This window comes from Spea bombifrons, chromosome 3 (assembly GCF_027358695.1).
Source record: "Spea bombifrons isolate aSpeBom1 chromosome 3, aSpeBom1.2.pri, whole genome shotgun sequence".
NCBI classification, from domain to species: Eukaryota; Metazoa; Chordata; class Amphibia; order Anura; family Pelobatidae; genus Spea; species Spea bombifrons.
In genome coordinates this window covers 94,687,563-94,700,929 of record NC_071089.1, presented here as the reverse complement: position 1 = coordinate 94,700,929, position 13,367 = coordinate 94,687,563, and the positions used below count along the sequence as shown (strand labels likewise).

The 13,367-nt window shown below is 39.5% G+C and overlaps 2 protein-coding genes across 2 annotated transcripts; both read right to left on the bottom strand.

Moving 5' to 3' along the window:
* Nucleotides 1–631: 631 nt before the first annotated feature.
* Nucleotides 632–4,008, bottom strand: GPR171 (G protein-coupled receptor 171). The gene is made up of 2 exons (XM_053460402.1): nucleotides 3,968–4,008; nucleotides 632–1,860 (listed from the first exon to the last, which is right to left on the bottom strand). Exons 1-2 carry the CDS (start codon nucleotides 4,006–4,008, stop codon nucleotides 858–860), a joined length of 1,044 nt encoding a protein of 347 aa, XP_053316377.1. The 3' UTR covers nucleotides 632–857.
* Nucleotides 4,009–11,274: 7,266 nt separating this feature from the next.
* Nucleotides 11,275–12,854, bottom strand: P2RY14 (purinergic receptor P2Y14). Its single transcript, XM_053460000.1, has one exon. The coding sequence runs from the start codon at nucleotides 12,574–12,576 to the stop codon at nucleotides 11,581–11,583; it is 996 nt and encodes a 331-aa protein (XP_053315975.1). The 5' UTR covers nucleotides 12,577–12,854; the 3' UTR covers nucleotides 11,275–11,580.
* Nucleotides 12,855–13,367: the final 513 nt, after the last annotated feature.

Genomic DNA, 13,367 nt, shown 5'->3' with positions numbered 1-13,367 from the left:
TATGTTTGGGAATTGTTTATGTACAAGTGCCAAAAAGCGCAACTATGAATATCTGAAACTTGAGTGGGTGACAGTATTTCACAAACAGAATTTTAAAGTAAACATCCATATGAATTATAAAGCCTTTAACATTTTCAAATCTTCTTTTAAATCTTACCGAGTATATTCTGCTTGTGTGCATTTTGTTGGTGAGACATAGAGGTCCATTCAGTAATGGTCAAGTTCGCTGATGACAATTTGTTTACATAAACAGTGAGGTTTGACCACTAAAGGGAGAGTTGTCGGGAGAGTTTAACTAACTTACTTAACTATTTATAACAAAGACCCAACACGGTCAGATACCACCAGTTAGAAGTTCAAGCTGAACAATGCATAATTCAAGGTGTGATGAGACTAAAGTATTCTCACAGATCTAACTATACAGGGACAGCCAGGCTCTTTCTGCCGCAAAATGTATAGGGAAGTCACTGACTTGAATTGTCAACTCTCGTGAAAACCCCCAAATTACATTTTCTCATATCATTTCACTATATGGTGCAAAAAAATAGTGAAAGCAAATTGGTGTGTTACCTCTTTACTTTGAGAAAACAAGCATTGGATGCTAATTTCTAATAACACGGTGATCCTTTTTTTATCTTTTTTTTTCTGAAAAATAATTTTTATGTTTTATTTCCAATATATATCCATTCCACTCCAAAAACTGGCAATTGGGGTTCACAAATATTTAGATCCTTAACATATTTTATCCAATTGAAGATGAGGCTCTTGCGTCACGTCTCCTGTTGAAGTCATTTGAGTCTTTTGAAACAATTGCTTGAAGAAGCCGGCATTCTAAGAATAACAACTCGGAGGTATTGTTATACAGGTGTCTCACAACCATTTTCTTCCCCATTATTGGTTATCACGTGTTTTTTTAGGGAAAATGTCTTGCTGATTTTAGCTCTAAATGTTTTAGAAAAATAAAAATAAAGAATAGGGTCAAAACACAAATTTGAGACTGAAAGCAGCAGAGTTGACTCTTTGGCGTAGAAGAGCGTCTGCTTTAGGCTGCAGTCTGTTATAACATCACTTTGGCTCAATGTGTATGGAATCCGAACAATATGATAGGGAAGGAAACAAACAATGTATCCAGCTGTCACAAGGAATATCTTTATTAAGGATTCTTTGATGGTGAGAAACTCCTCACAATCCCTGTTCTTGTAGAGTCTTTTAATGGTAAGAAAATTTGAGATCAGAATTATACAAGAACAGTTGAAAAAAATGGCAATGCTGATAAAGTTTGAAAGGACATGCCAGTCCCTTCCGATCTTTTGTTTAAAGTCTATACACCCAACTGTTTCTCTTTCTGGTATATCATTTATGGGGATCAACATGTTTGGAACCATTATGGACAGCACCAAAGCCCAAACTACTGTCGAGATCATTCTAGCAAATCCTTTCTTTTGTATTTGGTACACTTTAATACTGTGCATTGTTTGAAGGCACCGATCCATACTGACAAATCCCAGAAATAAAATGGAAGTGTACATGTTGATATAGATGATACACGCTGTAACCTGACAGTGAAAGATTTTTAGCTTCCATGGTGCAACACCCAGGTCAACGGCTATCTTGAAAGGCAGTGCTAGAGTTAGGAGGAAATCAGCGACTAGTAAATTAATGAGGTAGATGCTGGTACATTTCTGGTTGTTGTCTTTCCTTGTGAATGCCCATAACGCAAAGCTGCTGCCTAAAAATCCAACCATGAAAATGAAGTAGTAGAAGTATGTAAAGGGTTCCAAGTTTCGGTTCACATTGCAGACCAGGTACGATGTGTTTAAAGACATGGTTAATGGCTTTGTGTTTAGCAGCCTTGGTAACCTGAAATAGTAAAGACAGAACAGTTATTTCTGATGATATGCGAACTGCTGAAGAAAGTGATAGATTTTAACCCCTTAATGACAAAGCCCTTACATGTACGGGCTCAAAATGCATTGTTTTCAATGGGTTTAGGGACCGTCCATTGTCCTTAAGGGGTTAATGCCTTCATACCATATACTGGAACAGAAAAAAAAGAAACATGACGGGGAATGTCATTAATCTACATAGGTGATTCACTTTCCCAAGGCAAGCAATATTATGATAAATATTCTGAAGATATTTAAATACAAACAAATTAAGTTTCTGCAGAATCCTAAGTATATAAAGAGAGTAAGCAACAGGAAAGCATATTTATGTACAAATGTGCCATTAAATTATCTGCCGCAAAACTATTGTAGTTTTCTCTCCGCTCCTTCTCCGCTTTCCCCCCATTTCCCCAGCCCTTTAAATGGATCTCCCTGCTCCAGCAACAACCACAACGCAGGCAAAAACCACAAACTCAATCTTATTTAGACAGCTGTAACTGACTACTTAATAAATCATTGTCACGAGTAACCCTAAATAAAGCAAAAGTAAAGTAAAAGCTTCGAGATAACAATTCACGTCCACACTTTTCCAGTTTCCTGCAGTTACTAAGTCTTTTTACTTGTTTGCTAGGTTTACATTTATAAACATTTAAATTTACATTTTTTTTTATTTTAGATGTGTACTTATTTGATGTGTTTATATCTAAAGTATGCCATGTGTGCACGTCTTTTTACCGCAGTAACTGTGCGATCAGTGAAAGTGCAGGTAATATTACTTACTTTCATTATTAAAGCACGCACAGTGAATTCTGTTACGCTGCTCTGTATATTAGTCTTATAAAAGTCTTCTTGTGCAAGTAAAACGATTCACTCATTTTTCTGTTCATTAAGTGGTGTTAAATATGCATTCATACATATGGACACGATAACGCCCAAAGTTAAAGCCATGCAATGAGTAAGGTCTTTAAAGCAGAAAAAATAGGCAGATTATTTGGGCTAAATGGTTCTTATCCGCTGTCAAATTCAATGTTTCTTTGTAATGTTTTACCTGTAATACCTATGGCTGTTTTAGGGAAATCTGCAATTTTCAAATATATCTTAAGGCCGTTATTAGCAGATTTCACATGTGTTATTAGCTAATATTGCAAACATTTATCCACTACAAATCCAATGTGCATTAACCTCTATAGAAAAGAGCAAAAATCATCAGAAATGAGGGCACGGTACCTTGATTTATTGTTGCTCAAGATCTTCTAAAAATGTAACCTAAAAGCAGACATGTTGGGCTTATACATCAGATAAATGACTCCCCCCTTTCCTTTCGGGTAAACAGACAGCTCTGTGGTATCGGTGGTTTTTTTATATACGTCAATTGACGTTGTAGAAACTAAAACTCCCTCCCCACCCCTTTGTGCCCTTTGTGAAAAACATATATATATATATATATATATATATATATATATATATATATATATATATATATGATCTTTACCTAAATTGTTCACTTATTGGTGGATTATTTTCAAATAGTCAGAAATATATATATTTATTAAACATGATGTAGACCTTTGTACAGACTTTTTAAAAACATGTTCTTTAAGCAGTTCTGCTAATTTCACACAGATGTTTAATGAACAATAATGATAATAATTAGATATAACATTTTGATGCCTTGAGACAGCATATCCAACATCTCCTGCCCCCAAAGTTAAAGATATGCCTGTGGGCTCCAAAATAGAATTCTTTATTTGTTACAGTGAAGTTATTGTAAATGAGTTTGGCCTTATTGTTGGAAATGGATGAACCAACTGCTTTCCGTCTTATGTAGTAATAACAACATGTGAAATGAATGACTGCACAGTAGCACTTGTTCACTGAATTCGCAGTCAGAAGAACCATTTTATCTCATTGACTTAAGCTGTATGTAGGGCCAACACAACCCTTCTTGTAGAATAAAGCCAATAGGGATGGTCATTCCTGCTGGTGTTTTGGAATACTAAATTACAAGTATAAGTACATCAGTTTTAAAATATACATTAAGATTCCTTTAGTGGGTTAATTAAAAGGAGACGTTACAGTACCTTTTCCTTCCTTCTTCAAGGTTGAATGTCTTGGTCCGCATTGGACAGTGCTGTTCACGATACGCAGCATATGCACAGAACACCACTGTGCGGTGACATGCTGGAAAAGTCTAACACACTTTTCTGACTGCAAGAGGAACTAAAGGTAAAACCACAATGTGAGTCCCAGACAGCCACTATTAGGAAATTACAGTACTTGTTTCTGTAAGTTAAACAGAAAATGTCATAGATTCTGTATTTATGACACAGAGTGAGCAATTCATTATGACTTCAATTCAATTCTGAATTTACCTTTATTTTTTCCTGGGTCACAATATCAAATTATGACACAATTCACATGATACAGGCATTATACATTATATTCACTGTCAACATGAATAACTCGGATGAGTGAACAGAGAGAAGAAATGTCAAATAAACTTTAATACAAGAAGGAGGTACATTTGAAAATGTTCAGGATTATGCCCATGGAGGGGCAAGCATGGGCTATAGTGGGCCCTGACTGTTGTGCAGAGGAGGGCAGGCTTTTGGTGGGTATTTAGGGGGTGGAGTTAGGGGTAGTTTACATAAGTGGTTGTTTTCCCGGGATTGGGAACCACCTTGCGGTTAGCTTACCTGCATCTGTTGTGTGTAAACTGTTTGAGGGTTTCCTAAGAGATGCTATTTTGGAGAATCTCAATGAAAATAAATGTATGACTCCATATCAGCATGGGTTTACAAGGGATCGGTCCTGTCAAACTAACCTGATAAGCTTTTATGAGGAGGTAAGCTCAAGACTGGATCGGGGTGAATCGCTGGATGTCGTATATCTTGATTTTTCCAAAGCATTTGATACGGTGCCACATAAAAGGCTGGTACATAAAATGAGAATGCTTGGGCTGGGGGAGAATGTGTGTATGTGGGTAAGTAACTGGCTCAGTGATAGGAAACAGAGGGTGGTTATTAATGGTACATACTCTGAGTGGGTGACTGTTGCTAGTGGGGTACCACAGGCAGGGCCGGCCCTATAATGGGGCAGACTGGGGCAATTGCCCCAGACTGCGCTTTTTTTTTTGTTTGAAGCTTACCCGCTCGGCGCCCCTCTCTCTCTCTCTCCTCTGCGGCGAGTCTCCCTGTTCGGTCCCGTTGCCGGCTTGTAATGCAGAGCGCCGGAAGTGACGTCAATTTCCGGCGCTCAGCATTACAAGCCGGCACCGTGGCAGAGCAGGGAGACTCGCCGCAGGACTGTTTAAAGGTAAGTACCGGGGGGGGGATCGTAGATTATGGCGTCGGCGAAGTTTAAAATGCCCCCCCCCCGGAGTCGTTTTAAACTTCACCCCCCCCCGGCGTCGGCGGGAGGGCGTCGTTTTAAACTTCGCCCCTCCCCGGCGTCGGCGGGGGGGGGTCGGCGTTTTAAACTTCGCCCCAGGCGGCGTTAAGTCTTCGGCCGGCCCTGACCACAGGGGTCAGTTTTGGGTCCTATTCTTTTTAATATATTTATTAATGACCTTGTAGAGGGATTGTATAGTAAAGTATCAATCTTTGCAGACGATACTAAGCTCTGTAACGTGGTTAACACAATAGAGGACAGTGCACGATTACAAATGGATCTGCATAGGTTGGAGGCTTGGGATGGGATGTGGCAGATGAGGTTCAACACAGATAAATGTAAGGTTATGCACATGGGGAAGAAAAATCCAGGCTGGGAATATGTATTAAATGGGGAAACACTGGGGACGACTGACATGGAAAAGGACTTAGGAGTTTTAGTTAACAGTAAATTTACCTGTAGTGACCAGTGTCAGGCAGCTGCTGCTAAGGCAAATAAAATCATGGGGTGCATCAAAAGGGGCATAGATGCCCACGACAAGGAAATAATTCTACCACTGTACAAGTCACTAGTCAGACCACACATGGATTACTGTGTACAGTACTGGGGACCAGCGTACAAGAAAGATATAGTGGAGCTGGAGAGGGTTCAAAGACGGGCAACCAGAGTAATAAGGGGAATGGGAGGACTACAGTACCCAGAAAGATTATCAGAATTAGGGTTATTTAGTTTGGAAAAAAGACGGTTAGGGGGGACTTAATAACTATGTATAAATATATAAGGGGACAGTACAGAGATCACTCCCAGGACCCATTTATAGCCAGGACTGTATCTATAACAAGGGGACATCCTCTACGGCTGGAGGAAAGAAGGTTTCTACACCAGCACAGACGGGGGTTCTTTACAGTAAGAGCAGTGAGATTATGAAACTCTCTGCCAGAGGAAGTGGTAATGGTAAACTCAATAAAAGAGTTCAAAAGGAGCCTGGACGTGTTTCTTGAAAGCAATAATATTACAAGTTATGGATAGTAGATTAATAGGGACAGAACGTTGATCCAGGGATTTATTCTGATTGCCATATTTGGAGTCGGGAAGGAATTTTCCCCCTGGTATGGGGCAATTGGCATCTGCTTCATAAGGGTTTTTTGCCTTCCTCTGGATCAACACAGTAGGGACACAATATGTATATAGGTTGAACTTGATGGACTTTCGTCTTTTTTCAACCTTGAACTATGAACTTTATTGGTCGCTAGTACGGACATTTAACTAATTGAACAGGGAGGGAGACCAGTGGGATGTGCCGGGTAAGTTGCAGCATTGGGGTTTTAAAAGTCTGCACAAGCGACTCTGTTGGTCGCTCGTACAGACTTTTAAAACCCCACTGCTGCAACTTACCCTGCAGATCCCACTGGTGTCCCTCCCTGTTCAATTAGTTAAATGTCCGTACGAGCGACTTTATTGGTCGCTCGTACGGACATTTAACTGATAGAACAGGGAGGCCAGTGGGATCTGCAGGGTAAGTTACGGCACCAGGAGTTTAACAGTCTGTACGAGCGACCCTATTGGTCGCCAGCAGGGGGCTCATCTGCCAATGGCAGACGAGCCCCCTGCTGACGACCAATAGAGTTGCTCATACGTACATTTAAACTCCTGGCGCCAGAGCTGCGTTAACCCCGTATTAACCCCTTAACCGGGAAAACAAAGAAAAACCGAACACGAAGAATGTCCACAAGTATTCGTCCGAAGAGAAGACAGGAACAGGCGAATATTCGCGGAATACGAAGATTTTTTTCCCCCCAAAGACGACCACGAAGATGAACACGAAGAGCCCCCTGGTGCCCAAGTCTACTTACTACCTGTTTGAGCTTTTTAGGGCTGGAGATTGATTCAGTCCTCGGGGGGGGGGGGCGGCTCCCGGTTGATAAGCTGGCCGCGATGGCGGCGGATGTGGGGGCTGTGCGGTCTTCCAAAAAGTTTACTTTATGGGTGCTGCAGTCATTGCTTGGACGCCTTAATTTTGCATGTGGGGTGATTCCGGTAGGTCGGGTGTTTTTACGTTCATTGTCTAGGACTACTGCTGGGGTTTGGGCCGCTCATCATCGGATCAGGATGTCTAAGGCGATGCAGGCTGATCTTGCTTTTTTGTCTCGGTTCAATGGAGTTTGTTGAGTTGGCCCCAGGTTTGATGTTGGTTTGGTCTGAGATGATTCCGAGACGTCATTGGCGCCATGCGAGGGATAGGGCGCTATGGAGCCTAGCCCATGGAAAAGTTAACAAATTAACGAGTTTTATATGACAGAGGCAGGGGGTGGTTGTTCTGCATTTTGCTTTGGAGGAGTTTTGCCCTGGTTTGTTTAGTAAGGATGGGGTGCATGTTTCAGATTTGGGGCTTGATATCTTTAATCCCAAAAAGGGGAGGTCCCTGACACCTCCTGAACTCACCTACAGCAGCACCATCTCATGGTTTAAGCAGAGATCCAAACTTGATTTTGCACTTCAGGAACACCAGCAGCACCTGAAGCACTGAACCAATGGATACACATCTAGCAGCATGTTATGGGACTAAATTTCTCCATAAATTAGACCATTAAAGGTAAAATGGCAGCAGCAGAAGTCATAGTAGGGCACTGGAAATACACGGTAGCTAGACACATCCAGCCCTGCAATAAGACACTGTGCCTGGGCAGGCACTGGGAGATATAGACATGCAGCCCCTTGGTACAGGACTGAATTTCTACAGTATTCAATAAAAGCTGAACTGAATTTCCCCTATATTTGAAAAATAAAAAGAACAGTATTGAGAAGGAGCAGTTGAAATGCATGTGGCCTGGGCAGGCATTGGCATATGATAGGCAGTAGATGTTTGCATTTGTTTTCGGACAGACTTTTTTTTATTTTTAATGAAAAGTGTCTGTTTTGTGCATTTGTCCAAATCAACAAAAACGAGGGCAATCCCTGTCGAAATTGACGAAACTGAATAGCAAAAAATTTGTCATGATTCGTCCATTCGTTAACACCTGTAGCCACCATTACAAACCGCTTAATGCCATTACAAGCCGCTTTCGTGCTCGTTGATGCATGTGAATTATTTTGCCATACCAGGTCTACTATGAGGTACTGTTCCTTTTATTTGGCGACAAAAAATTATGTTATTGCAATTTATTTGATGATGGGGAAACCAACCTCAATTCCAGACAACGGTGTTGCAAATAAATACATTTTTTTTCCAGTGCATGGCTAATCTGTAAAGATGCTCTTATACTCTCTCATAGAGCGGGTATCTATTTATAATATGTGAAAACCCAGCTGCAGAGTGCTTTACAAAGGCAGGAAGTCCCAAAACCACAAGAAAAAGACTAATAAGTCTTGGAAACAACAATCAGGATATATCAGTTTTCTAATGTGTTAGCATTGTATTATATATTGAAGGTTCTATTCCACTTTAACAAAACATGAATTTCCCTCTTTAGTATGTGTCGCTACTGCAGGGACTGGTCCAGGCAGGAGTCTTACAGGTGCAGATGCTCATTCAGGTCATTGTGTGGGGCTAGTGGATTCAGATGTAGATTCAATATATACATACTAGGCCCCAGATCAAGGCTCATTGGTGCTCGTGGGGGGGGGCATAGGTTGACCTGTGTGTAGCTCACATTGCTGAAAATGTTAATGATTCTGGTTCTGATTGCATATGGGACTGCGGAGCCACAAACCAGTCAGGTTATCCATGCTGACCCCTGCCCACTGTTGAAAGTGCCTACAATGGGCACGTGAGCATAAGAACTGAACCACGGAGGAAAAGAAGAAGGCGGCCTGATCTGATGATTCACATTTTCTTTTACATCACGTGGATGGCCGGGTGCGTTGCTTACCTGGAAAACACATGGGACCAGGATGCATCGATGGAGGCCCCACCTGGTGGTCATAATCTTCTGGCTAATTGGTGTATCTTCTATCAGTAAATAAAGGTGTCCATATCAGGGTGTCATGGTTATTTTTGACACTAGAGGTCAGTAATGTTTTGCACAAACCAAATGTTAAATCCATATTGCACATTTTTTTTTATTGATCCACACATATACACTTGTGTAATATAAAGTAGAGCATTTTTAATAATGATTTCTGTTATTTCATAGAAATATTTGGTATAAATATGTTATTATACAATCCAAATCTAAAAATACATTTAAAGAATGCCATATCAAACTAAATGCAATAAAAATTTATATTAGTACATGTTTAACAATAAAAACATCTGTACATACATACATATATTTTAAAATAATGTCTTTTCTTTACATTTTTCTATTTGTTACATTATTACCATATTGGCTTGATTATAAGCCGCACTCTTATAGTTTGGTGCTATTTTAAGGAAAACATTTTTAAAAGAAAAAATACACATTAGTGGCATGTTAAAACAGTTTTTCATTAAATGTCCAGGACTACATGTATTTTTAAAATTTTGTTATCTATTATGCAGTTAGTACTGCTTTTGACAGCATATGTTATATACAAACAGAAATTTGGAAAACCAATATCCATTTTAAGGTCCCCCCCTAATTCATAATGCATGTTACTTATAGAGTGCATCATTAATTAAGGGATGCCTTAAAAAGGCTATAATACAATACTCATACTTTATAGCTATTTTAAGGTCCCCAGATATGCCTTGTACCCCCTATATGCCACTCTGCCCCTTGATATGTCACTCTGTTCCCCTGATACGCCACATACTTCCCAGATATGTCACTCTGATCCCCAGATATGGGAATCTATCCTCTAGAGTTACCAATGCATCCCCAAACTTGCCCTCTGTGCTCCAGATTTCCTTGTGTTTATTGGGGGCAGACATCTGCACGATGCACGTAGACAACCTCTGCTGCTGCCCGGCACTTCCGCTGGGGCTTCTATGATGGAGCACCGGAAGGTCATGTCACGCTGGCTCTCCGTCATAGAAGCCCCGGTGGAAGTGCCAGGCAGCAGCGGAGGTTGTCTACACACATCGCACACACATCCACCGGCTGCTAGAGAGGAGGATCCAGGTCCCCTGCAGCGCTGCGGTGGACCTGGATCCTTGCCCGGCGCTCCGGAACTACATGTCCCAGGCAATACAAATTGCGCATCTTTGAGCTAAACCCCCGATTATAGGCCACACCCCCACTCTACATAAATTAGGGGGGAAAGTGTGATAATTTCAAAAATATTCTTACTTAGAAAAGTATTTTTGTGTTAAAAATACATTCACAAAATAAGCTCCCCCACATTTATACTATATAGTAGATTATTGCTTCAAAATATACTTTTATTGTACATTATATTGCCTTTGAAATGCACTCCTTACCTAAGTGTTGATTAATTACCTTGTTTATGAACATTTAATAGGCTTTCTTGATTTTTAAAAAGCATGCTAATGTAAGCAGGAAATTCACAGGGTTTGCAAAAACCTGTTTACATAGCTGTCAGTTTAGCATTTAACCTAATGTTCCTCATCATCTAGTGTCTGGTAAGCCATTGAGAAGCACGAAACCATGACCACTAACTATCCCTCTGCTAAAATGTGAAAAAACACACACAATAAACAGACAGCTAAGGCCTGTGTTTTTCTACACAGCTGTGTTTACAGAGTCCTACTCTGGATGGGCTTCTATTGTGCGCTAAATCTCTAAAGGTGTTCGAAAAGTACAGACCTGAGCATACAGCCAAGTTAAATATTCTCCTGCCAACTTATATGGCCTTTAAACTTATACAGTAGGTTCTATGGCTAACCATCAATCGGCTACTTTGATAGGATTTGTAATACGATTTATCTCCATTATTTATGTAGTTTTGAACTGCTGCAAGTTCTGATGAGTGTCCGTAAATATGAAAGGGACGCTAATAGCTAATAGCAATAGGCTGCATTTCAATTTATCAGCTGAGAAGTGGCATTGAACATCTAAATGAATTTGAAAATAAAATAATAGCTTCTTTTAGAACAGACATTATTTTTATATTAGATGGACACTAACATTATGTTTTATTTGCAATAGCATGAGAATTAACAATAACATTAAAACTGACAATATACAAAACTGCCAATAACATTAACACATATTAAGACATAAGGAGAAGAGGCCACTTTGTGAGCTTACAATCACATGGATGTAAGTGTGTGTGGGTGTGTTAATTGACTTATACATACATAAAAATATACATTTTAATGAATAGATGACTTTAATACTTCTTAGATGGGCCATCTATTTTAAATGGTCCAAAAGTGCACAATATTGTAATTAGCTTAACTATATTAAGCAGACATTAAGCTTTACATTATCCCATTCAGAGTGGTTGAATTTCTGTCTGTCTTCTCCGTCTCTGGAATGTTGTCCTGAATATGTAATTTTTTAAAGAGCATTTTCCGGAATGGCTGGCACATGAAGAAATAAATTACAGGATCCAGACAGACATTGGATGCTGACATGAGCAGAGTCACTTCTTTAATATAAAGCAAGGTGTTTTGGATCTGGCAGCTGTAAGAAAAGCCTGTCTGGCTTAATGTGTAGGGGATTCGACAAACATGATATGGGACAAAGCAAACAAAGAAAACAAACAAAATGCTGTATATATTTCTCCTCGACTTCCTTTTTGCATCAGAACATCTTCTAAATCTTTGATGAGATTTATATATCTTTCTTGAAATAGATACATAAACACTAATTAGTAAGACAAACACGAACACAAATATAATTATAGAAATGTAATTAGAAGCGCTGTGCCATTGTATACCAAGTTTGCTTTTTAGCCCGGCACAGTTAGGCTTGGTCGTCCCATTGGATGGTTGCCACCGATTGGTTAGGATCATATTGGGTAGAGTAAGTATTGCCATTAATATCCATACAATGGCAGAAATGATTTTGCTATAGGTGACAGTTTGAAAAACAGAGGACTGCATGGGTCTCATTATTTTGTAATATCTATCAAGACCAAGGATTCCCAAAAATAGAATTCCTATATACATATTTAAATAAAAAATCACAGCTGAAAACCTACAGACCACTATGGGTAACAGTTGGGGTCCGATTTCTGCATCGCTTAGAATTTTCAGAGGGAATGTAAGTGTCATTAAAAGATCAGCAATAACAATGTTTTTAAGATAAACAATGAAACTTCTTTCGTTTGGAATATAGCAAAAAATCCACAAATTCAACCCATTCAAGAGTAGGCCAAAAATAAAGACAATAGTGTACAGTGCTGGCATGACTTTTGTCAGCACAATCCTATTACGTTGACAAACTATGGTCGCCTCTGTGAAGTTATTCATCTTTTATATGTGGCTTCTTGAGTTGTGTATTTAAAATGAAGTTAGTTGTAGTCTGGTCTTAATTTTCTCTTTGTGATTTCAGAGTCAGCCTTGTATCTTGTCCACAATCAAATCTCTGTTTATCCTCCTGGAATCATTTTTGTAATGATCCATCATCACGATTAAACAATACAAAGAAGTGTCCGAAACTTTGAGGATGTTCCAGTAACTTCATTCTTAACCGTAGTAGCTTAACATGCAAAGTGCTTGCTTGTGTTGATATAATCTTCAAGTGCTCCTTCAGCTAATCAGCTTGATCATAAATCAGGTTAAAAGGCTTCTTTTTGTGTAGGCTGGTCTTCAACCCCTCTCAATATCAAAATCAATACAGGCTTTACAATTATAGGTTTGGACATCCGATAAGAATACGTTGTTCCATGTTTTATTCCATTGGCATTGGTTCGGTCACAATCTTGGTCATCGGCTGATGTGTGTTATATTCTACCACTTCTGCTTGGTTGTTATTCCAGACACTCAAAGAAACCTATATTATGTTGGAAGATAAATAGGAGCCATTAAACCTATATACTCAAACTTATTTGTAGTTTTACACTAAACATGTTGTAGGAATATGAGGCTGTACGTGGAAATTTAAGATATATCAAAATCAAATGCTCAATGCCATTCCTATGGGAACAGACCATGGTAGCTTGTTCTACTTCCAGGCAATATTTAGTCAATATCCACGTTTACTCCATATTCAATGGTCACATGATGATTTGAGGTAGCACACTGTTGTTCTTTTCTCCCAT

Excerpts from the sequence above, each read along its gene's own strand:
- P2RY14 (XM_053460000.1), bottom strand. The coding sequence starts at position 12,576 with ATGAATAACTTCACAGAGGCGACCATAGTTTGTCAACGTAATAGGATT.
- GPR171 (XM_053460402.1), bottom strand. The coding sequence starts at position 4,008 with ATGCGGACCAAGACATTCAACCTTGAAGAAGGAAGGAAAAG. Across the intron at positions 1,861-3,967 it reads CTTGAAGAAGGAAGGAAAAG|GTTACCAAGGCTGCTAAACA; the intron begins GTACTGTAACGT and ends TTACTATTTCAG.